Raw genomic sequence first — 27,500 nt, 5'->3', positions numbered from 1 at the left:
CAGATGTGTTTTGTGTCGTAATAACCACACGCCTTCCAAAACGCGAATTTTAGCGATCTTCGAATGCGCACTCGCCGTCTGCACCCAAGAGCATCACCAGATGTCCTATAAATGTCCTAAAGCAAGAAGAAGAAGAAAAAAAAACAGAAAAAAACAAGGCAACCGACCTCTCAGCCGTTGACTTCGGAAGCGCCACATTGTCACGACCCAACTAACCTTATTGGCAAACGGTCGAGTGAAACTAACATCTCTCTCTCTCTCTCCCTCTCTCTCTCTCTCTCTCTCTCTCTCTCTTTCTTTCTCTCTCTCACGCTCTCAGGAATGGCGATCGAGCAAGAGTCACGTAACGCCAAGACCCTCTCCGAATGGCGCAGTGTTGTGAATTTGAGCAATAGCAAGGGAAGCGCTTCATCAAAGTCATCCACCGACCCCCTTTTTTTTTTCTTTTTTTTTTAGGGAAAGGGCATTCCTCACGAGGGCGCGAGTGGGAGAAGAGATGTAAAAATAGCTCGCTCTCACATGGGAATGAATAAATTAGGGGAAGAACCATTCTCCTGGTCGGATTTTTTCTCTTTTTTTCTACTTTCACGGCTTTGCTTTGGTTTATCCTTGTTATCAAGATTGTTGTTATTTATTTATTTATTATTATTATTATTTTTTTTTTTTGGAGGGGGGGTAATGATAATAAGAAAACCAGTAACAATTGTGATAATGATATTAATGATTATGATTATGATAATTATGATGGTAATGATAATTATAATAGTAATGATAACAATATTAATCATTATGCTTTGAATAACATTAATAATAATATTGACAATAATAATAGTAACAGAATGGTAATCAAATTATTATTTTTCCTCTTATTTTTATTATCATCACTATTATTATTATTATTATCTTCATATCATCTGCAGAATGTTGCTGAGTTTGAAGGTTCTCCCAAATAAGTAAAAGGATGCGATTTATATTTTTACAGTGTCGGGATGGGTTTGCCGATGGGATCACACAACAGAGAGCAATATCAGAAAAGAGTAAATGGAAATGGGCGACGGTAAAAGAAGCCAATGGTTAGAATCACTGCAATATAACTTTTTTCGGTTCCCATGAGCTTAGATAGGTTAAATTACGATAGACCGCCGTGAAGTTTACACGGTGAGTTTACTACATCATTGGAGTTGTTGTCTTTATTACAGTTATCGATATGCCAACATTTCTTGCAATTGCACAAGCCCCATACTTATCGCTCGAATGAAGATCATTTGCAACATTTTCGCTCGCATACGCATCCGACCGCGATGGCAATGCAACGCATTCAATTCTCTCATCTTCCCCAAAACTCAAAGAGAAGTGTTATTTGCATCTTCTCCTTCTCCTTCTTCTTCTCCTTCTCCTTCTCCTTCTCCTTCTCCTTCTCCTTCTCCTTCTCCTTCTCCTTCTCCTTCTCCTTCTCCTTCTTCTCCTTCTCCTTCTCCTTCTCCTTCTCCTTCTCCTTCTCCTTCTCCTTCTCCTTCTCCTTCTCCTTCTCCTTCTCCTTCTCCTTCTCCTTCTCCTTCTCCTTCTCCTCCTTCTCCTTCTCCTTCTCCTTCTCCTCCTCCTTCTTCATCTTCATCTTCATCTTCATCTTCATCTTCATCTTCATCTTCATCTTCATCTTCATCTTCATCTTCATCTTCATCTTCATCTTCATCTTCATCTTCATCTTCATCTTCTTCTTCATCTTCATCTTCATCTTCTTCTTCTTCTTCTCCTCTTATCGTATCAAAGTCGAGAAGTTACGATCGGCTGCATCGTCTATCTCCGTGGGCCCCGTCGGCATAATGACAAGTTATCTTATCTTGGAGAACCCAGCCTCCGCCCCAGTGGCTTTAGGGGGAGGGAGGGAGGGAGGGGGGGGTAGAGTGAGGGGAAGGGGAAGGGGAAAGGAGGGCAGGAGGTGGGGTGTGGGGGGAATCGAGGGAGTAGAGGGGAAGGATGAGGGGAATGGAGTGGGTGGGGGAGAAAGGGAAGGGGAGGGACGAGGAGAGGGGAAGAGGCGAAGGAAAAGAGAAGAGAAGGATGGAGAAGAGGTGAGGAAGAGGAGACCAAGAGAGGGAGGAGGAAGAAGAAGAAAAAGAAGAGGAAAAGAAGAAGAAGAAGAAAGAGAGACAGGCTCACTGTGTGTAACCTACTTGGTCTATGTCACGTAGGCTGGTCGTGGTGCAGGCTGTGGTTTGGTGTTTTGGGCTGATCGGGAATTGGAAGTGAGGGAGATGTAGATGATTAGTAAATGGAGAGAAAGAGGGATGAGAGGAAGCGAAGCATAGGAAGAGGGAGAGACGCAGAGGGCGAAAGGGGGAGGGGGGGGGAAATGAGAAAGAGAGTGAGAAAGCGATACGGAATGAGAGAGAATGAGAGAAAGGAAAGAAAGAGAGAGAGAGAGAGAAAGAGAAAAAGAAAAAGAAATAGAAAGAAAGAGAAAAAGAAAGAAAGAGAAAGAAAGAGAGAAAGAGAAAGAGAGAGAGAGAGAGTTGGGAAACAGACCTGCGCAGAACGTATAAGACTGAAATCTGAGAACACTAGAGAGAGAGAGAGAGAGAGAGAGAGAGAGAAAGGCAGACAGGCAAACAGACAGATGAAAAGGCGTAGAGAGAGAGAAAAACAAAACAAAACAGGGAAACGGACAGACCTACACGTGGAGAGAGACAGAGAAGCTTGAATAAAGGAGAACGGGAAAGTGCGAGGGACCAGACACGAATGTCATCACGCCCACCGGATCAAGAATGCACGGAGCTACCGCACTTCTGTCAAGACTTGAAACACGCACACGCACAAGCACACTTTCACACTCACACGCACTCTCGCACTCGCACTCGCACTCACACTCACACTGTCGCACTCAGACTCAGACTCAGACTCAGACTCAGACTCAGACTAGACTCAGACTAGACTCAGACTAGACTCAGACTAGACTCAGACCAGACTCAGACTCAGACTCAGACTCAGACTCAGACTCAGACTCAGACTCAGACTCAGACTCAGACTCAGACTCAGACTCAGACTCAAACTCAAACTCAAACTCAAACTCAAACTCAAACTCAAACTCAAACTCAAACTCACACTCACACTCACACTCACACTCACACTCACACTCACACTCACACAAACACACACACAAACACACACACAAACACCCCCCCCACACACACACAAACACATCTCGCAACTACATTACCCCACAAACAAAGCACACACACACAGACATGGAGGAGTGTGTTTAGCCAAATCAATCACCTTGTTTTGCGTTCAGTCGCTTGATCAGTCAGGACCCTCTTTCGGAATGGGAATGACACGATCGTATTTTTAGCGTAGCGTGGATGAAGCGATTTTTCTTTTTTTAAATCTTTCTGCTCGTCTCCCACATTGCGATGGCGGGACGAAACGCGGAACCTGACTGTTAGTTCTCGTTGCATTAGTATTGATATTGTTACATTGGCGATGTATGGCTTTTGTTATTGGATTTTCGGTATTATTATGATGATCATTATCTTCGTCATTAGCATTGATATCTTCCACTATTATGATTTTGTTTTAGTGCTGGATGTATCATGAGTATTATAGCTGTTAATTAATGCAATGTAATTATCGTTATTTTCATTATTATAGTTGTTAACTCTACGTTATTATTATTATTAACCATATGTATATATCTCATTTGGTTATAACTGTGTCACCAACATTACACATTTCCTTTATCGTTATAGTATTTCTATTTGTTTTTTTATTGCTGTATATAGTTTTCAATATTACTGTTGTTATCTACATTATACGGTAGTGTCATTATATTATGGATGCAATAACTAGAATTTCGAGGAATTACTATTTTTTAAAGTTAGGAATAAATAAACGCAAGCTAGATTTCCGTCTATTAATTACATGATAATCTAGTCCATCAAAATAGTTTTAGTTCTGTTTCGCATTTTATGTTGTTTAAATCGGCCTAACTATGCTGAATGATTTCAAAGGCCGCTATCTTATGATTTGTTTGAACCTAAAATAGCAAAATGCGAGGAGTACGTGTATGCCCTTACACTGGGTTCGTTGTCGGCTCGTGACCCTGACACACTTCGTAATGAACTAGTTAAAAACAGAACACGTTAGGCCTCCTGAAAATAAGAGTCCTCTCTCTCTCTCTCTCTCTCTTCCGCCTTCTTAAGAAACGGTTTATCGTTAATCTTCTCCTTTCAGGATAAAATGTGAGAGCCACAGAAATAAGGAAGACGCAGCGACATTTCGAGTAGTACCAGATACCTTATCACACGAAAAAGAGATAAATTAGATAAATGAATAAATAGATAAAACAATCAAAGGAAGTAGCGTTTTCACTTCGTATCTTTCGCTCTTTGGAAATCCGAATTCTAATTAACATGCAAGTCTTCCTGTTTTCCTTCCGACACCTGTTCAAGCACTCCATGGTGTATGTTAGTAACTTTATATGACCTTTCCGAAGGTTCAATATCGCTTCCGCCATTGTGGCCGTGGAAGGACCTTGACATATTGCAGACACATTAAATAGTAATAAGTTCGACACGTGACGTCTCTATCCCTTGAGAATATTTACAAACAAATGAGCGATGGTTGAGTTCTTTTTTTTTTGTTTTCTTTTGAGTGGTTCTACTATTCTTATCTGGGCAGTGAAATCACACGCAACATTTCCCAGCTGATTAATGTCCGTGAAATCTGTGGTTGGTGATGACGGAGATGTGTGTCAGTGGGCGAGTGTGACGTAAGTACCTCCGTGACGTCATAACGAGATTACCATACGCGGGAGTTACATGAACATAAACCCATTTCCGGCAGTGGTTACATTGGCTAATATCATGTAAAGCGAGATTCCTGTAGGATTCTTTTGTCGTTCATTACTCACACCGATTTAAATGCTGTCATTTACGTTCTGAGGATTCTTAGGCAGAAACCAAGACGTCCTTTGAGTCACTGATAGCGAGTCCATGCGGAGGGAAAGTGGACGTCACGAGATCTCAAGTGTCACGTGACTTCTAGTGGAGATGCGAGTTGCACTGTGAATTAAACCGCAAGTAATGTCAATGTACTTATCGTAAAACTTGCTTTCTCGTGTGATCTAGATGATTTAGGCGTTAAAATTATGAATATCCTGTAACCATTTATGAAATATATTTCATTATGAAATGAAAATCAAATGCATTTGAATTCCACGAAACACTACGGTATATTAATACAAAGAGCATTGTAATCCCCGCACTTTGATTACATGTCAGGAAATCTTTCATATTCATATCTATTAATACACACCGGTACATGGTGTCTCAAGTCAAGCTCTGATTTAATGGCTAAAATAGAAATAATATAAATCACAAGATTTATTTCATTAAAAAGAAATATATATATATATATATATATATATATATATATATATATATATATATATATATATATATATTATATATATATATACACATCCATTTGATTCAAAGTATAGAACAATATCATATATATTTTTTTGCTACTTGTATTTAGTGGCTCTTAGATTTGTGGAATACATCTTGGTAAATTCCCTTTCATCAAATCGCATAGTAATACTTAAATTGGAGCACTGTCATTTTTCACATTTCAAAGCGAAATGCCAGATTTTACGTAGATTGGTAGTCTCTCTCGTCATTCAACTCGGGTGTGGGTCCATGAAATGCGTCAAGGGAAATCCCGTTCATGATACGTTATCCACGAAGCCAAATTTAAATTCTGGTAGTACTCTTTTAATCTTATACTGACGTCTTATCCTGCTTATCAATTTTCAAGTATATTTATCCGCGTCAGAAGCGCAGAATAAAAAATCAAACAAAATCAATTGATCCTTGATCATTTCTTCAGTAAATATGTAGGTGTGTTACGTGTGTATCTTCTTGATTATATATGTAGGGTATTTAAACGCTCATATAATACAGGAAATATATTTTATTTATTTATATATACAGACTTGGTGACAGTTCTAAAATACAGTTTTATAACATTTTTTTTATAACACAATCACGACCTTCCTATAACGGATGGTTCAAGTTTACATGACACATCCATAATAAATTAATACTTAGATGCCATCGTTAGGAGGAGAGTATCTAAACTCTAATGTATCTTGACTGTGTCATAGGGGATGAAGGTGAAAGACAATTGGCTCCTCAGTCAAGAGGCAAACAAATTAGATTAAGTTCTCTATTGGAATGTTGACTTCGAATAGCATTCAATGAATGGCACGTAAGTACTGATGATTAAATGTTGTTTTAAAATCCACCGACTCTGACTGCTATTTACCGTACAATTGTTATACAGTTATTATCTTTGGCACAAGCTTGTCTATTCCGCAGGGAGTCCCAAGTGAAGCCCTGCTCTCACTAAGTGTTGAGTACTCACAGTCATTGTCATAAACAAGTAAACACATTAGTTTACAACTGGCAAAAATTAAATAACAACAATGGTAAAAACAATTCAACATATGCAGCTCTAAGTTGGGATAATATGTATTTTTTTGGATTTTTTTTCTTACTGTGAGTTTTAAAACTACACTAAAGAGAAGTGCAGCAGTAACAGCTAACAAGTATCTGGCATAAAGCTTTAAAAGGTCACTGCATAAATACTGCCTACATGATGGATAAGCTTCATACTTTTTTAATATAAGTTTAAATGGAACATTTGTACACAATATATATGCGACACGACCTTCTGCAAGAACTATTGGCAACTCACTCACTCACCCACTCACTCTTTCTCTCTTTCTCTCTCTCTCAACTAGAACTCTTTCCTGCTGGCTGACCAGGTGTACGTCCGTTGGCATGGGTTCGAGGTGGCCGTGACGCCTATTAATGAGCAATATAACGTTCATGCAAGAAGTTTTGAGAATAATAAAGAGCTAAAAAGGCAAAGCTTCAATAATGGCAAGAGGGTATTTGACTTCTTAGTCTAAAGATAGAAATGAGATGAACTTTTAAAGTTCGTTAATAACACAGTTTAAGAATTAGTAAATAGAAGCCTTAGCTGCCTTGAAATTAGATCTGAACAACTGAAGCCTTAGGTTAAAGCTGATCCTTTGATACACATTCGGGGATCAGGAACAAGATAACTGAAGGAGTGTGAATGCAACAATCTTCGAAGGAGAGCTGAAGACAGGCATCTTGAGACGAGGTTGCAAGTGTCTGGAAACAAGAAAGATCTATCAGTAATCGTAAATGCATTACCTACAAAGTAACTAACCATGCCTAAATACAGCTTAAGTGACTACATATTGTTTTCGCTTCCCTATAGATTTATAATAAATGTACCCTATAGATTTATAATAAATGTATACACGCATTTCCTCAGCAATGAGAAGGAAGACTCACCTCTGCCATTAGTAGGCTTGGGTTCAACTTAGTGGTTGAAGAACAGTGACAGAAATTTTCCCTCTTGTCTTACGAAGCAGATCAATTACAGATTCAGTTTCCCATCCAACTACGTCAATGCCATTCACCTTCAGGGAAGAAATTAACATGATTAAAGATTATATAAAAACACCGATGTGATATGTAAAGCGGAAAATGTCAATAGTTTCAGTCAGTGTGACAAACCCATACATGTAAAGCAAAGTTACCTTTACAACAATATCCCCCATTTTCAGTCGTCCATCTTTGGCTGCAACGCTGTCTGCATATATGGCCTTGATAACAGTATTCTCTCCCTTGGGTTGCAACGAGAAGCCTAGACGACTGTTCCATCCGCGGTTAAGCTCTATTGTCACCATCTAAAGTACAGGATCAGAGTGTAAGTTTCTGACAATTCAAATAGGTTTCGATAAGTGCATATAATCCAAAGATCAAAAACCGCAATTCAGGTCAGGTTAATGGATTAATTTCTCTGTGGAACAGGGAACGGAAATGGGGAAAAAAGGAAAGTAAAATAATTTCCTAAAGCTCAAGAACAACTTTGTCTCTGAGTGACAATCACCTTCGGTTTGTGTGACTGAGGTGACCCTTCACGCTCCCCCTCTTGGTGAAGTGACCCCTGTAATGATTGAGCGTCTTCCTCTTCCGGGGTAAAGACAATGCCCTTCCACTTTAGGAGACCACTCTGCAGGGGGCCGTCAGTATCGTGGCTGCTAATGTTATGGTCTGAGGTTGTGTTGGTTAGTCTGGAATCCTCGTTGGGATGAAGGGCGCCAAGGTTAACACTCTGATACCCTTGCTGGAGGTGGGAGAATGCCGGGGTGTCACTGTGAGCTGAGGTCAACTGGGGGGCAGAGTCAAGCGAGTCAGCCGACGGGTAATTACCTCCGAGCGGGGATGGAAACGACCGGTCTACCTCGTGCGGGGGCGTGAACTGGCTCTTGCGAGGGCAGCCGCGCCCGTTGCTCAGGTCGAGGAAGCTGGGTCTCTTCGGCCTCGACTCGGAGTTGGAGGCGGTGAGCGAGGACGACGACGCGGACGAGTTTCGCGAGCGGATGGTGGTGGAGAGCGACTCGTCCGTCTGGCTGTCGCCGAACGGGGACGCCTCGTGCTCGTTCTCTCGTATGCTGTTGAGCGACGTCTTCTTCTCGAGGGTTGGAGTGCCTGGCAGAGATTCTTCCGTTTTTCTTACCAGCGAGTCCCATCCTATTAAAAAACAACAATAGTTAGTATGATGTAAAATGACCTCAAACTTATTTAAAAGGGATTTTTTTTCCACGGTATATATGATTTCCAAATTGAACATTAGATTGAATATACATAACAATGTATGATGCATTTAACAAAACAAAGGAAATGGATAAATTAGAATTACATTTCCTATTTAATCAAAACCAGACCGTGTAATAAAGGCACTCGAGATGACCTTCCAGAACACTTACTATCTATGACTACACTCTTGATATCTGGACTCGGTGTCTTCTGAAGCCTACGTCTTCTGGGTGTACCCGGTGAACCTGAGGCTCCAGCTAAGCTCGGCGAATTGCTAGGAGACTGTTTTCTGAAGGCCAAGTCGCTGAGCATGTCCCTGGCTTCCTTGCGTAGTGGCTTAGGCTTCGCGAGGATATCAGGTTCCGTCGGCGAGACGGGAGATACTGGCGTCTGCATAGCATCCCTGGAAATACATTTTTTCTTTTATTATAATAGTATGTGGATAACTACCAAGCACAGAAAAACTCGGAGATCACTTGAACATTTCGAGTATGTCATTGAAGTGAAATAAAGGAAATACCCACCTGTATAATCTGAGAGTAACAGTATCAGGACATGTGCGTAAGAAGCCTATCGCTTCCTCGTGACTCAGGCTACACATATCTGTGCTGTTAACGGAGATAATCTTATCACCGGGTCTTAATCTGCCATCTGAAATTGCAGGCTCCTTGACCAGACTCCGAATGGTGTGGCCCAAGATACTGTTGTCTTGTTTGCGCAGTGTAAAGCCTAAGGAACCTGCAACTTTGGTTAGCTGCACCTCGAACTCCTGAAACCAGAAATGCCACCTATAAGATCAATAAGCCTAAAAGCTGAGAGCGGAAACGACAAGATTAAAAAGGACTGGATTTTCATCGTCATATAAAGCAGTTCCACCTTGATAGGACAGCGTACCCCACATGAGGAGAAGGAAGGTGACGGGGAGAGGTAGTTGTGACTAGTGTTGGGCGTGGTGAGGCTGGTGCTCACGACGCCGAGGGTGTTTCCGCCGTCAGGAAGGTCCTCGCCGTCCCCCATGGTGCCAGGGGGCGGCCGGCAGATCTCCAGCGTCACCTCCTGGCCGACGGTGCGGAGCATTTCCAAGGCCTCCTGGTGAGGGAAAAGTAAATGATGAGAAAGGGTTTCCTCGAATACAGCTGCTCCAGAGGCATTATGTGAATTAATTAAAACGAGGGACAGGTTTAACCGCAATTATTTACGCCACAGATTTGGGATCCTTTTAATACAGCTAATGGCATAGCCAACTCGATGGTCTCAAACAAATAACAACAATCACCGAAAGGCGTGACTGAAATCAAGACCAGAGTCTCCGGTGTCAGCCGATCATCTGACTACACCGCTGCAACACGACACCCCCGCCAGATGATCTCTCGATCCCTGGACTACTTACGTGACTCGTCAGTCCTGTTAACGGATTGTCGTTGGCCTGCAGGAGGATGTCCCCCACCTCCAGCTGACCGCAGAGCCAGGCCGGCGTCTGAGGGTAGAGCTTCTTGATGCGTATGAGACCCGCGTAGGGAAGGTCGCACTCGACCCCGCCCGTCACTGCCAAGCCTAGGCCTCGGAGGTTCTTGATCACCGTCACTTGGAAAGTTGTACCTGAGGACGTTCGTTTCAGTTAGAAAAGTTCACCATTTTCATTACGCAAAATTAAGTCGATTTTTCGATTTCATTTTTTTTTTCAATAGCATTTCCCTATAAATATTCAAGGAAAGGAATATCCAGAATTCATAAAGCAAGCCCCCCCCCCCCCCCCGGCCTCACACTTAACGCCAGGGCCCAGAAAAGGTCTCCCTTACTCTCAGTGATGAAGGGAACCAGCCGCATGACCTCCAGGGTGTTGATGATCTCCCCGGGGGCCACCTTCAGCGAGTTTCGCTCCCTGGGCTCCCGGCTGGGGTGGGGGCTCCTCTCTCGCTGGGCGGCGGCGGCGGCGGCGGAGGAAGAGGAGGAGGAGGAGGAGCAGTAGAGGGGCGGGCCTTCCTCATCCTCCGGGGACCTCTCGGAGCTGTAGCCGGGGTCGTAGCCGTAGTTGTCCTGGCCGGCGAGGATGTCGTGGTCAAAGGCATAGTTGTCGTGGCCGGCCAGGTCTCCCGACTCGGTCACCATGTACTTGGCTGCGCGCCCGCTTACATGGTCCTCTGCAAGGGGGTGCTTTGCGTTAAAAGTTTGGACTTTGGGTGAAAGAGAGCAATAGTGTCAACGAATTTCAGACTCGAGCAATTTCTACTTTCCCAAGGCCATATTTTATCTTTATCCGTTAATGCCTTTTATATCCCCCTGTCGTATACCTCAGCTTTTATCAACAGGCCAGTGTGCATTTGAAACCAATGTAGCAGAGAACACACCAACCGTTAACCAAGAAGTACAACCAAATGCACAAATAATAGAGGCAGCAACAACAATAACTTAATTATTTTGAAAAAAAAAAAAAAAAACGCCGACGGCGAGGCAGCGCCCGGCCGCCCACTCACCAGCCGACTTGTGGGCGAAGGCGTGGTTATTGTGGTTGAGGTCGTGCGGGCGTGTTGAATGGGGGGCGTCTGTGACCAACATTTCGTGGGCGGGGGAGGCGTGGTCACTCTCCAGGTCAAGCGAGGTGAGGAGGGCGGGGTCTACCAGCTGTGGGTGTGCCGGGTCAACATGGCCGCTACGCCCACTCACGGTCGTGGGCGGCGCGTGGGCGTGGTTTGTCGTCACCCCTCCATACACTTCCACAACACGTTCACCTGTGGACGAAAGACGCTATGTCAGTCCGGCTTTCAAAGAAAATGCTTTTATTATCTAGTACTGTTATACATATAAATTAGCACAATCCTTTTTTATACACAGCTTGAGAGAAAAAAGTTTCTAACATTAAAAATACACAAAAATGACATCTGCATTCCCCTATATATATAAATATAAATATATATATATACATATACACATACATACACACACACATATATATAATACACAGAGTTTACATTAATAATAATAACAATAACGATAATAAAAATAAAGACAACGACAGTAACAATAATGATTAATTAAAAAAAATCAAAACTTCCAGAATAACAAGTACAGTTGTATCAGTATCATGTTTGATTTCTGAGCGACCTCCAACGCAACGTGCAGACAGAACTCTCAACATTACCCTCACTGCTGTTCCGTCTCCTGCAGCAAATACAGAACGTCATGTCGCCTTGCTTTCGCGCTAAATGTAATCAACTGACCACCTGCGCCTCGGTGGATTGCTCCTGTTCCTGTTACAGTTCTTTTATGTCTTGGACTGTAGAACCTCCGCTGTTTATATCCTCTTTTGGGTTTTTGTTTTCTCTCACGTAAATCATGGGCAACCATATATATATCTATTTTTATTTTCCTGTGACGTGATAAAGCCAACCGCACAGGAATCGGACACGTCCTATCACATTTAATTCACTTTCACATTCATATGTTAATTCCCTTCGTCGCGTAAGCCATCGCTGCGGGTCGTGGTCGTCGCTCTGCCATTACTCAGAGACAAGATTGATAACGAACGGTCGTTGCTACCGAGGCTCCTGGGGAGGAGGGATGCAGGCTCCTTGCGAAAAGAAAGCATCCGATCGCGTGTTCATTCCCTTGTTAGACTCCTAGAAGACTTAAAGAACAATACGCTACACTATCCCAAGTCTCTCCGAAGTAAGAATGTTCCCCATATCAAATCGAGTGGGATCACCATACACACAAGGGAGGGAGGGAGGGAGGGAGGCTGGTCACTATCACTGGCGGGCGCACAGTGGTGCTACCTCCCCGTCAGCAGCAGGATCACAACGCCACCGCGACTCCTCGACTTGACATAGGTAACGGAGAACTGAATCACTCCCCGCGAGGGAACAGAGGGACACTGTGGAGCAAAACAAGGCCCTACTCACACTAGAATTGGCTGTTATCGCCCAAACTCTTATCGCGTTCTTGACAATCGCTTCATTGAACCGAGAAAAGAAAACATTTCCAAAACATGAATTTGTTGCGAGTACTGTTCCTTCTCGAAGTACTGTTCATAACTATTTGACGCCTGAACGCAATTTCTCAGAGCAACGCGGCGAGTAAATAATGCAGGAAGACCAGAGACCAACGGGCACGGTAGCGACCTGGCCTCCGCGTCAGAGATTACACATAATCTGCGTTATCGCTCTTATATCTCGCCCTGTAGCCCAGCGGAATGCCAGTCTCCTCGCACAAAGGGCAGGCGGCACAACTGCGTCCCCGCCACCTTCTCCGCGCCGTTCACCCACACCTAAGCTTCCCTTCGGTACTAAACAAACAGCCCCAGAGCTTCATCACCCTCTCCGAGGTGCATGACTCACCCGCCGCGCACAGACGGAGCAGGTGAAGGGACATGGCGCTGGGGAAGCTTCCTCGTAGCACCGCCTCCCACGGGATCATGTCCACGGCCGCCATTCTGGGGTCCTTCGCCTATCAGCGGGGTCGACGTGCACTCACACAGCTCCCCGCGGGTTCACACGTAATGGACGGACGCGACACTTGGGCTGCCCACACGCAAAGTTCACACAAACCGCCGCTGCTCAACACACCACACCACACACCCCGGGCGACGTAAATCAAGACTGAGGCAGGACAGGAGCTGTGCCCTCTTAATATCCAACCTGTAGGGCCGGGAGAAGGGGGGGGATACTAGATCTACGTCATTTGCTTCGTGTATCCTGTGGGATAAAACACAGACACTCGAAATAACTCGCTAACCCGACAGGATATTCCCGCAGATAGGGACCGCATGTTTTTTCCGTGCACAGTTCTCAGTACCTGTCAAAGGACGTCATCGCGCTGAGCTCTTTCCTCATCTCGTCTGCCCTGACTTCTACTTCTACTTCTACTTCTACTTCTACTTCTACTTCTACTTCTACTTCTACTTCTACTTCTACTTCTACTTCTACTTCTACTTCTACTTCTACTTCTGCTTCTACTTCTACTTCTTCTTCTCCTTCTGCTTCTACTTCTACTTCTACTTCTACTTCTACTTCTACTTCTACTTCTACTTCTACTTCTACTTCTACTTCTACTTCTACTTCTACTTCTACTTCTACTTCTACTTCTACTTCTACTTCTACTTCTACTTCTACTTCTACTTCTACTTCTACTTCTACTTCTACTTCTACTTCTACTTCTACTTCTACTTCTACTTCTACTTCTACTTCTACTTCTACTTCTACTTCTACTTCTACTTCTACTTCTACTTCTACTTCTACTTCTACTTATACTTCTACTTCTACTTCTACTTCTTCTTCTTCTTTTACTTCTACTTCTGCTTCTACTTCTTTTTCTACTTCTACTTCTATTTCTACTTCTACTTCTACTTCTACTTCTACTTCTACTTCTACTTCTACTTCTACTTCTACTTCTACTTCTACTTCTACTTCTACTTCTACTTCTACTTCTACTTCTACTTCTACTTCTACTTCTACTTCTACTTCTACTTCTACTTCTACTTCTACTTCTACTTCTACTTCTACTTCTACTTCTACTTCTACTTCTACTTCTACTTCTACTTCTACTTCTACTTCTACTTCTACTTCTACTTCTACTTCTACTTCTACTTCCACTTCTACTTCTACTTCTACTTCTACTTCTACTTCTACTTCTACTTCTACTTCTACTTCTACTTCTACTTCTACTTCTACTTCTACTTCTACTTCTACTTCTACTTCTACTTCTACTTCTACTTCTACTTCTACTTCTACTTCTACTTCTACTTCTACTTCTACTTCTACTTCTACTTCTACTTCTACTTCTACTTCTACTTCTACTTCTACTTCTACTTCTACTTCTACTTCTCCTTCTCCTTCTTCTTCTACTTCTCCTTCTACTTCTCGTTCTACTTCTACTTCTCCTTTTCCTCCTTCTACTTCTCCTTCTACTTCTCCTTCTACTTCTACTTCTTCTCCTTCTACTTCTACTTCTACTTCTACTTCTACTTCTACTTCTACTTCTACTTCTACTTCTACTTCTACTTCTACTTCTACTTCTACTTCTACTTCTACTTCTACTTCTACTTCTACTTCTACTTCTACTTCTACTTCTACTTCTACTTCTACTTCTACTTCTACTTCTACTTCTACTTCTACTTCTACTTCTACTTCTACTTCTACTTCTACTTCTACTTCTACTTCTACTTCTACTTCTACTTCTACTTCTACTTCTACTTCTACTTCTACTTCTACTTCTACTTCTACTTCTACTTCTACTTCTACTTCTACTTCTACTTCTACTTCTACTTCTACTTCTACTTCTACTTCTACTTCTACTTCTACTTCTACTTCTACTTCTACTTCTACTTCTACTTCTACTTCTACTTCTACTTCTACTTCTACTTCTACTTCTACTTCTACTTCTACTTCTACTTCTACTTCTACTTCTACTTCTACTTCTACTTCTACTTCTACTTCTACTTCTACTTCTACTTCTACTTCTACTTCTACTTCTACTTCTACTTCTACTTCTACTTCTACTTCTACTTCTACTTCTACTTCTACTTCTACTTCTACTTCTACTTCTACTTCTACTTCTACTTCTACTTCTACTTCTACTTCTACTTCTACTTCTACTTCTACTTCTACTTCTACTTCTACTTCTACTTCTACTTCTACTTCTACTTCTACTTCTACTTCTACTTCTACTTCTACTTCTACTTCTACTTCTACTTCTACTTCTACTTCTACTTCTACTTCTACTTCTACTTCTACTTCTACTTCTACTTCTACTTCTACTTCTACTTCTACTTCTACTTCTACTTCTACTTCTACTTCTACTTCTACTTCTACTTCTACTTCTACTTCTACTTCTACTTCTACTTCTACTTCTACTTCTACTTCTACTTCTACTTCTACTTCTACTTCTACTTCTACTTCTACTTCTACTTCTACTTCTACTTCTACTTCTACTTCTACTTCTACTTCTACTTCTACTTCTACTTCTACTTCTACTTCTACTTCTACTTCTACTTCTACTTCTACTTCTACTTCTACTTCTACTTCTACTTCTACTTCTACTTCTACTTCTACTTCTACTTCTACTTCTACTTCTACTTCTACTTCTACTTCTACTTCTACTTCTACTTCTACTTCTACTTCTACTTCTACTTCTACTTCTACTTCTACTTCTACTTCTACTTCTACTTCTACTTCTACTTCTACTTCTACTTCTACTTCTACTTCTACTTCTACTTCTACTTCTACTTCTACTTCTACTTCTACTTCTACTTCTACTTCTACTTCTACTTCTACTTCTACTTCTACTTCTACTTCTACTTCTACTTCTACTTCTACTTCTACTTCTACTTCTACTTCTACTTCTACTTCTACTTCTACTTCTACTTCTACTTCTACTTCTACTTCTACTTCTACTTCTACTTCTACTTCTACTTCTACTTCTACTTCTACTTCTACTTCTACTTCTACTTCTACTTCTACTTCTACTTCTACTTCTACTTCTACTTCTACTTCTACTTCTACTTCTACTTCTACTTCTACTTCTACTTCTACTTCTACTTCTACTTCTACTTCTACTTCTACTTCTACTTCTACTTCTACTTCTACTTCTACTTCTACTTCTACTTCTACTTCTACTTGCGGTCGGCATCCTGACTTTCAAGTTATTTTTAGTAAAAGATGGAGAAGATAGAGAATAAAGAATATTTAAGCTGTGTGTTTGTGTTTTGTGTTTGTTTGTAGGTGGGTGTCTCTTTATGTATACAGTATGTATCTATATTTGTGTATTATGCGTGCATATCTGTGTCTGTGTCTGTGTATGTATGTATGTATGTCTGTATATGTATATGTATATGTATATGTATATGTATATGTATATGTATATGTATATGTATATGTATATGTATATGTATATGTATATGTATATATATATATATATATATATATATATATATATATATATATATATATATATATATGCATATATTTGTGTACATGTATTTCTGCGTGTGCATGTGTATCTGTGTGTGTATATGTATATCTATGTGCATTTGTATGTGTATGAATATGTGTCTCTGTGTTAGTATTTAAACTTGCATGTATGTGTACTTGCATAGATGTGTTTGTATGCATGCATGAAATGTCTGTGTAATGCGCGTATTTGCATGTGTGCCTGTCGCCTACACGTGAGGCGTCAATCAGCCAACCCGGCGAGACCTACACCTGTCGCAGGCCGATCTGCCAACAGCATTCCATCACACTGACTGAATTTCACTCCCCCTGCTCCGTCAGACACGCAGGGAACACGTCCCACTCCCGTTGTCAGCAAGGCTAGTTGATACACAAGGCCCCCAAAGAACCGTCCAGAACCACCAAGAACCATTCAAATAAACATTTCGCATTAATTCGGTGACCGCGGGATGGCAACGCAAGATGTCTGTATAATACGCGCACAAAAACCTGTTTTGGCAGCGTCTCCTGTCTGGTCTATGAGGTAGGCCTATGCAACCGACAAAAATCCCTTATGCCTAACGATGTTACTAAGTGGTTTCGGTCCCAAGAAGTGTCACAAAATGATGTATTTTAACGAGGTTTATCATCCGGTAACCAAGACTGTATATAATACTTCATACAGAAAAGAATAAGAATTTGGGAAAAGTAACGACCAGTCGCATGTAGCTTCGCATGTAGCTTCGTCTTGAAATGATGACAGACACGGCGTGATTTCCCTCCGAGACGTGCGTGACAGCGAAGTAAACAGCAATGGATGTGTCCAGAAGTGATGTGTCATCTATGTAAACATCTTCCTTTCTTTTCTTTATTTGGATGAAAGTGGTCCGTCATGCTTTCTGACTGGACTAAAAAAATAGAATCTTTGTAACGAACTTCTTTTTTTTAATGTCGATGGAAATGCTACTTTGTGTATAGTGATGCTGCGTTTCTTTTTAATAATTAGAAACTGCAAGTAGTGTCATGTTCGTCAAAATATATCAATACAAAATAATCTTTTTACGTTGCCTGGTTGTGGTATCTGTTTCTTGAGATCAAAGAAGAATATAATATCATCTGAGTAACAAGGCTACAATCATAACAGGAATGATTACAACAGTTAATCAAAACAACGAATCAAAACACTTCATGCACAAAATTCATCATCATCCTAACTTCATTCGTCTTTACTTCCACGTACACATTCCATTCCAGTTTCTAAAAAAAACAAAAACACAAACAAAAACAACAACGAAAAAGACCCCCATCCGAAGCTAATCCCCCCCCCCTTCCCCCGGTCCTTCCCAAAGCAAGAGGGAAACACAGCACGAGTCGATCGGCCTCCGAGGTTGGGCTTCTGGGCATTAGCGTCTCGGGGCCATTCATGTTTGTGTAGCGAGTGAAACGGCGGACTCTTCCCGACCGAGAGGGCTGATGGGACGCCCTTCCATTTGGTGTTTATTGGAGGCGAGTGGATAGTGTTAGGAAATAAATAAAGCAACCCTCTCTAAGATGGAAGAATGAATTGCATCTGTCTGTTTTGCCAATGGTGAAGTAGATATAGGTCCAATTATTGGACGTACCAGTTTCTCTTAGGAATTCAAAACGAGACGAAGATCTGATAGAACTCTCAAAACAACAACAAAGAAAGCGTGCAAGTGCAACAATCAATCACATTAACGGAGCCAATCACATCCCCAGTAATGCTCGCGGGAAGAACAACAAACAAAAGCAAGCGCCGTCATCCCCGCACATCCCCGGGAGAGCTGGCAAAACAAAGACAGCAAAAACACCGGAGACCCGCATCTGCCAAAAGCGGGTGCCAAGCCAATCAACAAATGTACACCCAAATATCCCGGGGTTTCCCGCGCTTCACTAGAATGGATTTGAGTTCGGGGAGGAGAGGGGGGGGATGCTGGCTAAGGGAGGGGAGGGGGGATGCTGGCTAAGGGAGGGGAAGGGGGGAGGGGAGGGGGGAGAGGAGGCAATGGTCCGAGAAGAGGATGCGAAGGGATCAAAGGATGTTTCCCCCGAGAACCTACGTCCTTGCCAACTCTGCTTGAGCTACTTCCAACGATACGGTCCGTCCAGCCTACGCCAGCCTTCTTATCTCGAGGCATTTACCGCCAGCGTGGCTCCACAGCCCACCCGTATACTCTTCTATATTTCTTTCTTGTGTTGTGCGCGGCGTGTACTGTATGAACCGCGCCCCCGCCCCGCCCCACCCCACCCCCCTAGTGCACGAACATGGCGCCAAGCCGCCGCGCGGTCCGTGGGCGGCCTAAGTTACTGCAGTAGTAGGCCCGAGGCGGAGAAGCCGAGAGGAGGAAATGTCACAACAAAGTGGAAGGTCGGGAGATACGTGTCGTGTCAGGGAGAAAAGGAGCGGGAGGGGGGAGGACACGGAGGGAGGGAAGAAGGGAGGGAAGGAGAGAAGGAAGAAGGGAGGGAAGAGGAGCAGTAGAAGAAGGGAGAGAGGGACGTATGGTGGGAAGGAGGGAAAGGAAAGGAGGAAGGAATGGAAGGAATGGAGAAGAGGCAAAATGGAAGTGAGGGAGGAAAAGAGGAAGGGCGGGAGGGAAAAAGAGGGGTAGGGAGGGAGGGAGGGAGGGAGGGAGAGAGGGAGGGAGGGAGGAACGAAGGAAGGGAGCGAGGCAGACAGGCAGGAGAGTGAGAGGCAGGCCCGGCCGTGGCCCAGAGGAGCACCACGCTGATGAGGGGACCCGAGGGAAGGGAGCGACGGCGGCGGCGTAGCGGGAGGAGGAGGAGGAGGAGGAGGATGGCGCGGCGCGGCGTGGCGTGGCGGCGTGGCGGGGCAGGAGGGAAGACGTAGCGGTGCCAAACTGTCATCGATCGAGAGGGTCATTGCCGCGCCGTGACGTCACAATTCCGCATGACCCAAGCGTGGCGTCACACCCTGTCCGCGGCCTTGCGTGACCTTTCGAAGGCCGGGCTCCCGTCTTCGCTTCCGGACGCACAAACCGCTGCGTAACTTTCCTCCCTCCCTCGGCCCGCTCGGCGCGGTTACATGACTTTCACAATGAATTCCAACACGATAACTATTTTCGTCTTCCCAAAGGGCGGGGAGCGCACATGCACGCCGTTTAAACAAAGGGTTATCACCATGTAACAATCCCATTACCATTTCATATCCGACACAAGCTGGGCCAACCAACGTGGCAATTGCATAATATCCCTAACGGCATCAGCACCGTGTTGGTTATTCTCAACTCTGCATATTTTTATTCCATTCATTTTAAAAAAAGGCATATAAACGTTTAATTCACTGAGCGCCCCCGAAAGTGAAATGTTTCGTAAAGTGAATGTTCCGTATCTGCAAAACGTAGCATCATGGGACCAGGTCGTCCGAGCGAGGTCATAAAACGTCTATCCCGCCCCTCTGCCCTTCCCCCTTTGGTGGTCAAAACAGACACCAGCAAACAACACCCATTTCCCCATGAGCCCCACAACACGCATTCGTTTTGCTTCGTTTTCCCCCGAATTTCAATAGCGCTGAGAGACCGAGACGAGCTGGATGGCCTTCGACTCAAGGTGCTAACTAACTCGAAGGCAATAAAATCCCCGAGGGCTCCTATTTCCATCCCTCTTCCCTCTGCCGCAGCATCTGCTTTGTCTCATCCCTATTCCATAGAGTCTAGAGGTCACCGACCCCTCATACCCCCCCCACCCCCACCCCTTAACCGAGGATTTACAAAAGTGTTTTTTTTTTATCTCCACTTTCCTTTTCAGTGACTTTTAAAGCGAGGAGTCGGGATGAAGGCGCGAGATCGTGTTTCCCCGCAGCGGAGTGGCCGCGACCGCAGCCTATTGGGTCCCGCCGCCGATGGAACCACTCAATGGGTGCGGGTTACACGACCCGCCGCAGAACAGGAAGCGTCACGAATTATTGCAAGGCAACACTCGCGCTGAGGACGATTCCATGCCCTCCGCATCCCGCCCAGAAGGCGAGACGGACACTCGATCCTCTCGCAGCAAAGGCTAGACGCCGCCGCCGCCGCAGCCGCAGCCGCCTGGATCTATGAGCCGCGCGATGGGGTCGCCGGGGGAGGCGCACTCCGATATGGCAAAGCTTCTCGAGGGACGAGCCAGCATGTTCATGAGGCCATGCACGGCGTCATCAAGCCCGGAATTCACGCAGTAGGCGAGAGGGTTTGGGGGGGGGGGGGCATAAGAGTCGAGTCTTATCTTGAGTGACGCCAGTCATCTATGCTGGCACGGCCCACATACCACATGGCCGCTATGCCTGCCCGCCTGCCTTGCAAACTCCAACTTTTCTAAACAGACTTACTTAAATGTGCATTACAACAGTCTATGCTTTCAGAAGTGTCAAACTCCTGCTCATTTAAGCCTCGAGAAGTAAAATTATGGTAGACGGAAGCACCTTTCATTAACGAAAAGAACGCGATTCACGTCTCCAGTTCTGTCTGTCCGTTATTTCCATCTATCTATCTATCCATCTATCTACCCCCCCCCCTCTCTCTCTCTCTCTACCGGAAGGATCTGTTACTGAAATGGCACCCACCTTTAGAGGGATAGAGGACCACGCACACCTCCCACCAGGTCGCGGCGCACGTCACGCGCACCACCACCATCCCGAGCAGCGCGTCGCAACAGTGACTGGCGACGCACCGACAACACAGGCTGTACACGCCGTTCCAACAATTCCAACAAAAGTGTCAGTCACAGTCTGTCGTCACTTGGGACTCGCCAACAATGGGAGGAAGTGGGCGCGACGTGTTACTGGAACACCCACTGTTGTTGTTGCTGTTCCCTTTTTTTTTCTTTCTTTCTTTCTTTTTGTTATCTTTGGCCTCCCCTGCCTCCTCCTCCTCCTGCTCCTCCCGATTTGTCGCATTCTTTGTGCATTGGAAACACACATATTTTTCCTCCCCCCCCCTCCCCTCTCTCTCTCTCTCTCTCTCTCTCTCTCTCTCTCTCTCTCTCTCTCTCTCTCTCTCTCTCTCTCTCTCTCTCTCTCTCTCTCTTATTTATACATGGCTCTTGCTTGCTGTCTGCATTTTGCCTGACCGTCATTCGCACACCAAAGCACGTGCATACACATTGTCTCCGTCCCCCTTCCCTCTTTCTTTTCCTCATCTTTTCATTCTTCCGGACATTTCCCTCCCCTCCCTTCCCCCTCCCCTTTCAAAGAATGAATACTCCTCTAGCCTTCCTCCCCCCCCTCCCCCATCCTTTATCTCTTTCTCATTTCTCCCCCTTTTCATTCCCTTCTCCTTTCCCTACCTCCTATCTCCTCTTTATCTCTCCCCCTTTCCATCCCCTCTTTACTTCCCTACCTCTCCTTCCCATCTCCCCTCCTCCCTTCCTCATTTCTCCTTCCTTTCCACCCTCCCTCTCGCTCCCTTTCCTTTCACACCCCCCTCCTCCCCTCTCGCTTCAGCGAATGGTGCAGCCGTCCCCAACAACCTTGCCGCGGGGGTATCCTGAAGGCACAGGAGGGACGGAGGGAGAGGGGGAGGGAGGACGAGGAGGAGGGAGAGGGGGAGGAAGAATGGGAGGGAAGGAAGGAGAGAGAGAGGGAGGGAGGGAGGGAGGAAGAGGAGGGAGGGAGGGAGGGAGAGAGGGAGAGGAGGGAGGGAGAGGAGGGAGGAAGAGAAGGAGGGAGAGGGAGCAAGGGAGAATAGAACAGAAGAGAAGTGTATGGGAAGGGAGAGAGAGAGAGAGAGAGAGAGAGAGAGAGAGAGAGAGAGAGAGAGAGAGAGAAAGAAAGGAGGGGAGCACACACGGAGGCTTTCTGGTATGCGGGCTTGTTGATGCCTCTGGCCCGACGGACCGAGCGACCGAGAGCGACCGAGAGGCGAATCGCAGACGAGACAAGGCACGCTTTTTAATGGCAGTTCCTCCGCCAGCGCTATCATCAGTCATGTCGACGGGAGATAAGTGAGCTGGATTCGAGTAGTGGAGAGGGGGGAGAAGAAGCAAAAGGATGTGGAGGAGGAGGAATAGGAGGAGGAGGAGGAGGAGGAGGAGGAGGAGGAGGAGGAGGAGGAGGAAGAAGAGGAGGAGGAAGAAGAGGAGGAAGAGGAAGAGGAAGGAAGAAGTAGGAAGAGAAGAAGAAGAAAGAATAAGAAGGAAAAAGAAAAGGGAAAAGAAAGAAGTAGAAAAGGAAGAAGAAAAAAAAAGAAAGAAGAAACGTGAAAATGAAAAAAAAAATAAATAAAGAAAGAAAAATAATAAAGAAGAAGGAAAAATGAACAAAAGAAGAACGAATACAGAAGAAAGCAACGAAGGCCCTCGCCTGTTTACCTGCGAGTCGGGGCGATGGCAAAAAGATAAGGAGGTAATTACCACCTGGAGATATTTATTTCGGGCGGCTGATCACCTTCCAGGCCATTCGCGAGTTCAGTAGAAGTTCGAGGATTTCTTACAGAGAAGAGACTAAACCTGAAAGTTTTCGGAGTCACGGATGAAAACAATCGTAAACTAAGATTTTTTTTTCTTCTTCTTATAAACATCATGTGTACCTTAGAGCTTATTCCGGTTGAGAATAGGGGTCGAGGACAAACAAATTTACACACACTATTTGCCTTTCTCTCTTTTTCCTTTTTCCTATTCTTCTTCTACTTCTATCCCCCCCTCTCTCTCCCTCCATCTTCGTGTGTGTGTGTGTGTGTGTGTGTGTGTGTGTGTGTGTGTGTGTGTGTGTGTGTGTGTGTGTGTGTGTGTGTGTGTGTGTGTGTGTGTGTGTGTGTGTGTGTGTGTCCAAGAAAAGACACATATCCTTCAACACACGCAACTTCACTCCTACACCACAAACCAATCAAGAGGCATGAGCACCCCCCCCTCACCCTCACCCCCCACGCCCAAAGCCCGAACGAGGCAGAAGCGGCAGAGGAGGAGAAGGCGGTGGCGGCGGCGGCGGCGGTGGCGGTGGGCGGGTGTTGGCGCCAGGGCGGGTAATAATAATAGCCAGGCACGGTTCATGTATAAAAATGACACATATCACGAGTGTTGGGGCGCTGGTGGGCGGGCGAGATCTGGCGTCCTAGTGGGTGGGCGGGCGGGCGAGGGCGGGCATACCATTTGGTGCGTGGGGGTTGGAACAAGAATTCTTAAAAAAAAAACACGACGATATCACACACAAAAAAACGAAGAAGAAAACACTTAAAAGAGACAAAGAAACGAATGAATCTAAACCGGTTTTTTTTCTTCCGAGGTAAACGCACTGTCCCTGGCGTGTCGGTGTACTGGGTGTGTTCTGGACTAGGGCTGGGTGGGGCTAGTACAACAGGTAGGTAGGTAGGTACCTTGGTTTCATTAATATGCAAGGCAAGGTTCTAAGTCTATTTTTTCCATTATGAACGACGTGTAGTACATCTGACATATGGTTTCTCTTTTACCATTTGGTTGATGATAAGTTAGATTCTATTCCAAAAAAAAGGTAACATCTAAAACCAAGATGTAGAGCAGATCAATAAACCGTAACATTTGCAAAGTTAAATGCAATACCAACTCCTTTCGCAACTGCACTCCCCTCTCTGCGGTAAGCCTCTATCTGCCATACAAACGGTGTACAGAGTCAGTTACAATTAAGTTTATCCCCAATCCATGAGAGATGGAATTAACATGAGTAACTGGGGATATACAGTTGATGTATTCTATCATTTCTTCAATAACTGGGGATAATTATATCTTTTAAACTGAATATCTAAATCTCTATACGAAAGCGAATCAGTTAGAGATCTGGCTTTAGATTTCCATTCAGTCATGATGTGACGAACAGCTGACTGACTGCGAACTCCGAGACAAAGAGATGGAAAGGAATGAAAGTGATGGCAACCACACCTTTACACATTCCTCTCTGTTTTCCTCTTCTTCTCCCTCTCCCTCACCCTCTCCCTCTCCCCCTCCCTTCCTCCCACTACCTCGCCCTATTTCTCCAACCCCCCCCCTCCTTCTTCTTCTACTTCTTCTTCTCCTTCTTCCTCCTCCTCCCTCGCTCCGTCTATACATCCCCGTACATATTAATAAATACAAACACATAGCAAATAGAAGCCCACCAACCCTTCCCCCCTCTCTCTATAAACAAAACAAAAAAACAAAGAAAAACACGTTCGCATCTCGCTGCTTCTAGGGAGAGCGGGCAAAAAAAGGGTCTTCTCCCCACCGGATGTCATTATCAAACGGAGAACAGAGCCCAATGAATGAAGGAGGGTGATAAGACAAGATGGCACGGGATCCGGCGGGCCAAAGTGGCTGAGATGAGGCTACAGGAAGGGAGGAGGAGGAGGAGGGAGGAAGGGGATCACGAGGCATCAGGAAGGGGGGGGGGAGGAGGAGGATCACGAGGCATCAGGAAGGGGGGGGAGGAGGAGGAGGAGGGGGAGGAGGAGGAGGGGGAGGAGGAGGTGGTGAAGAAGAAGAAGGAGGAGAAGAAGATAACAGGAAGGGAGGAAGATGGAAGAGGAGGAAGAGGAAGGGGAGGATGAAAGAGGAGGCCGGGGGGAGGGAAGAGGGGGATAGAGGAGGCAGGAAGAAGGAGGATGGAGGAAGGAGAAGATTGAGAAGTAAGGGAGGAGGGTGAAGGAGGGGAGGAAGGGGAAAAGGAAGGGGATGAACAAGAGGAGGAGGAGGAATAGAAAGGAGAAGAAGGAGAAAAAGGAGGAGGTAGAGGAGGAGGGGGAGGGAGAGGAGGAGGAGGAGGAGGAGGAGGAGGAGGAGGAGGAGGAGGAGAAGGAGGGGGAGGAGAAGGAGGAGGAGGAGAAGGAGGAGGAGGAGAAGGAGAAGAAGAAAAAGAAGGAGAGAGACAGAGAAAGAGGGAGAAGGGAGATGGTAATGACAACGACGATCAAGAGAAAGAACAGGTGAAAGATAATGAGAAAGAGAGAGAGAGAGGAGTAGAGGTGGGGGGTAGTAGAAGAAAGGGGGGAAACGGGTAGGAGAGGGGGAGGTGAAGGGGAAGGTGAGAACAACAACAGGATCTGAAACAACTTTCTCCCTCTCTCTCTCTCCTTCCCTCCCTCCTCCCTCCTCCCTCCTCCCTCCTCCTTCCCTCCCTCCCTCCAAACATTCCTCGCGTTCCTCACGTCACACACCCAAGTTCAAAGCCTCGCACATGACAAAAGAAGGGAGGAAGGCGCACTGCTCACGCGGCGGACGTAAGTGCAGACAAAATTCGGTGGGGTGGGGGGTGGGGGTACCGGGGTAGGTCGAGTTAAAACAAGAGTATGGATGAAATAGAAGCAGCGTAAGCTCACTCGATAGGAGGGGGAGGGGGGGTGAAAGTTAAAGGGGGCGAGACGGAGGGAGACGGAGTGAGATAGAAAGGGAGAGGGAGAGGGAGAGGGAGAGGGAGAGAGAGAGAGGGAGAGGGACATAGGAAGAGAGGGGAGGGTGAGATGGTGAGAGGGAGAGGGACATAGGAAGAGAGGGGAGGGTGAGATGGTGAGAGGGAAAGGGACATAGGAAAAGAGGGGAGGGTGAGATGGTGAGAGGGTGAGAGGGTAAGATGGTAATACGGTAATAGGGTAAGTGAGAAAATGTGAGAGAGAGAGAGAGAGAGAGAGAGAGAGAGAGAGAGAGAGAGAGAGAGAGAGAGCGAAAGCGAGAGCGAGAGAGAGAGCGAAAGCGAGAGCGAGAGAGAGAGAGAGAGAGAGAGAGAGAGAGAGAGAGAGAGCGAGAGAGAGAGAGAGCGAGAGAGCGAGAGAGCGAGAGAGAGAGAGAGAGAGAGGAGAGAGAGAGAGAGAGAGAGAGAGAGAGAGAGGAGAGAGAGAGAGAGAGAGAAGAGAGAAAAAGAGAGAGAGAAAAAGAGAGAGAGATAGAGAGAGAGAGAGAATTTAAAAAGGATCCCACGAACACGCGAATCCCGCCACCGACAGGGAGCGACAGGCCCTGTCAGACATCCGGAAAAAGCTTGACGGTTCCGCGCGCACACCTGTCAAGCAGAGCGCTTTGTGGACTCTTCCGGCGTCAAGTCCTTGCAACACCGCTACCTGCATTCCTCCGATGGAGTTAATAACACCATCCTTGGCCCGAGAGTCCTACAGCTCCTCCTATGACCCTACGGTGGTCGAACGATAGGTTCACCCCCCCCCCCCGCGCTGCTTGGCGAGAATAACAGGCCGATTTTAGCTCGCCTATATTTTGAATAAACATCCTTCTCGCTTCGGGTTTCCCTTTCCCTTCCCCTTCCCCTTCCCCTCCCTCCCTTCCCGCCCTCCCCCCTCCCTCCAGCTACCCTTAACAGTTATCCATTTCCCTTCCCTACCTGCGCCGGGGGCATTTCCTAGCCAAGGTCGGGGCCGGGCATCTGGTCACATCCGGGAACGGCCGAGAGAGTTCTTCCAGACACTGTTGTAAACAAGCCGCGTCACTACACAGTGGAATCGCCGGCGCTGTGACAGGCTCTGCTGATTCACAAGGCCGTTGCAAACGTCCTTCACTTGTTTACCTCCTTTGCAACTCCTTCGTTCCTTCTCGCTTCCCTTCTTTCCTTCTTTTTTTTTCTTCCGCCTCGCGAGATCTGTCCCAACGGCCTGTGGGACATGCACAGCATCTACAACGCAACTGGTGTCTCTCGCTATCTATCCGCGAGCTCTCACACAATTATGTAGATAAAAAAAAGCACGCATGATTATCTGATAACCAGGTGACGGTGCACATATGGACAGAGAGTCGGAATTTGCGTCCGGTGGTAACGTGTATCATAATTGTAAACAAGGCGGCCCATTGTGTCTATCGCACCTACCCCCTTGCCCCCCCCCCCCCTTTATCTCGCCATCCCCAAACATACAAGGTCACTGGAACAGTAAAGGAGAGAGGGGGAGGGGGACGGGGAGGGGTAAGCAGTGAAAGG

The 27,500-nt window shown here is 45.5% G+C and overlaps 1 protein-coding gene across 1 annotated transcript in view; it reads right to left on the bottom strand.

Moving 5' to 3' along the window:
• Window positions 1-5,955: 5,955 nt before the first annotated feature.
• LOC122259818 (uncharacterized) overlaps window positions 5,956-27,500 on the bottom strand; it is a 158,468-nt gene continuing 136,923 nt past the window's right edge. Inside the window, exons 3-12 of the mRNA XM_086546650.1 lie at window positions 11,177-11,431; window positions 10,502-10,843; window positions 10,093-10,301; window positions 9,597-9,791; window positions 9,227-9,471; window positions 8,873-9,105; window positions 7,993-8,636; window positions 7,640-7,789; window positions 7,392-7,519; window positions 5,956-7,205 (exon numbers count right to left, since the gene is read on the bottom strand). Coding sequence (XP_086402776.1) covers window positions 7,415-7,519; window positions 7,640-7,789; window positions 7,993-8,636; window positions 8,873-9,105; window positions 9,227-9,471; window positions 9,597-9,791; window positions 10,093-10,301; window positions 10,502-10,843; window positions 11,177-11,431 — 2,378 coding nt within the window. The 3' untranslated portion in view covers window positions 5,956-7,205; window positions 7,392-7,414. The remainder of the gene's footprint in view (window positions 7,206-7,391; window positions 7,520-7,639; window positions 7,790-7,992; window positions 8,637-8,872; window positions 9,106-9,226; window positions 9,472-9,596; window positions 9,792-10,092; window positions 10,302-10,501; window positions 10,844-11,176; window positions 11,432-27,500) is intronic.

Source organism: Penaeus japonicus, unplaced genomic scaffold (assembly GCF_977035675.1).
Source record: "Penaeus japonicus unplaced genomic scaffold, GWHDUDI00000001_assembly GWHDUDI00000018, whole genome shotgun sequence".
NCBI classification, from domain to species: domain Eukaryota; kingdom Metazoa; phylum Arthropoda; class Malacostraca; order Decapoda; family Penaeidae; genus Penaeus; species Penaeus japonicus.
The sequence above is the reverse complement of the archived record's forward strand: the minus strand, read 5'-3'. Positions and strand labels throughout refer to the sequence as shown.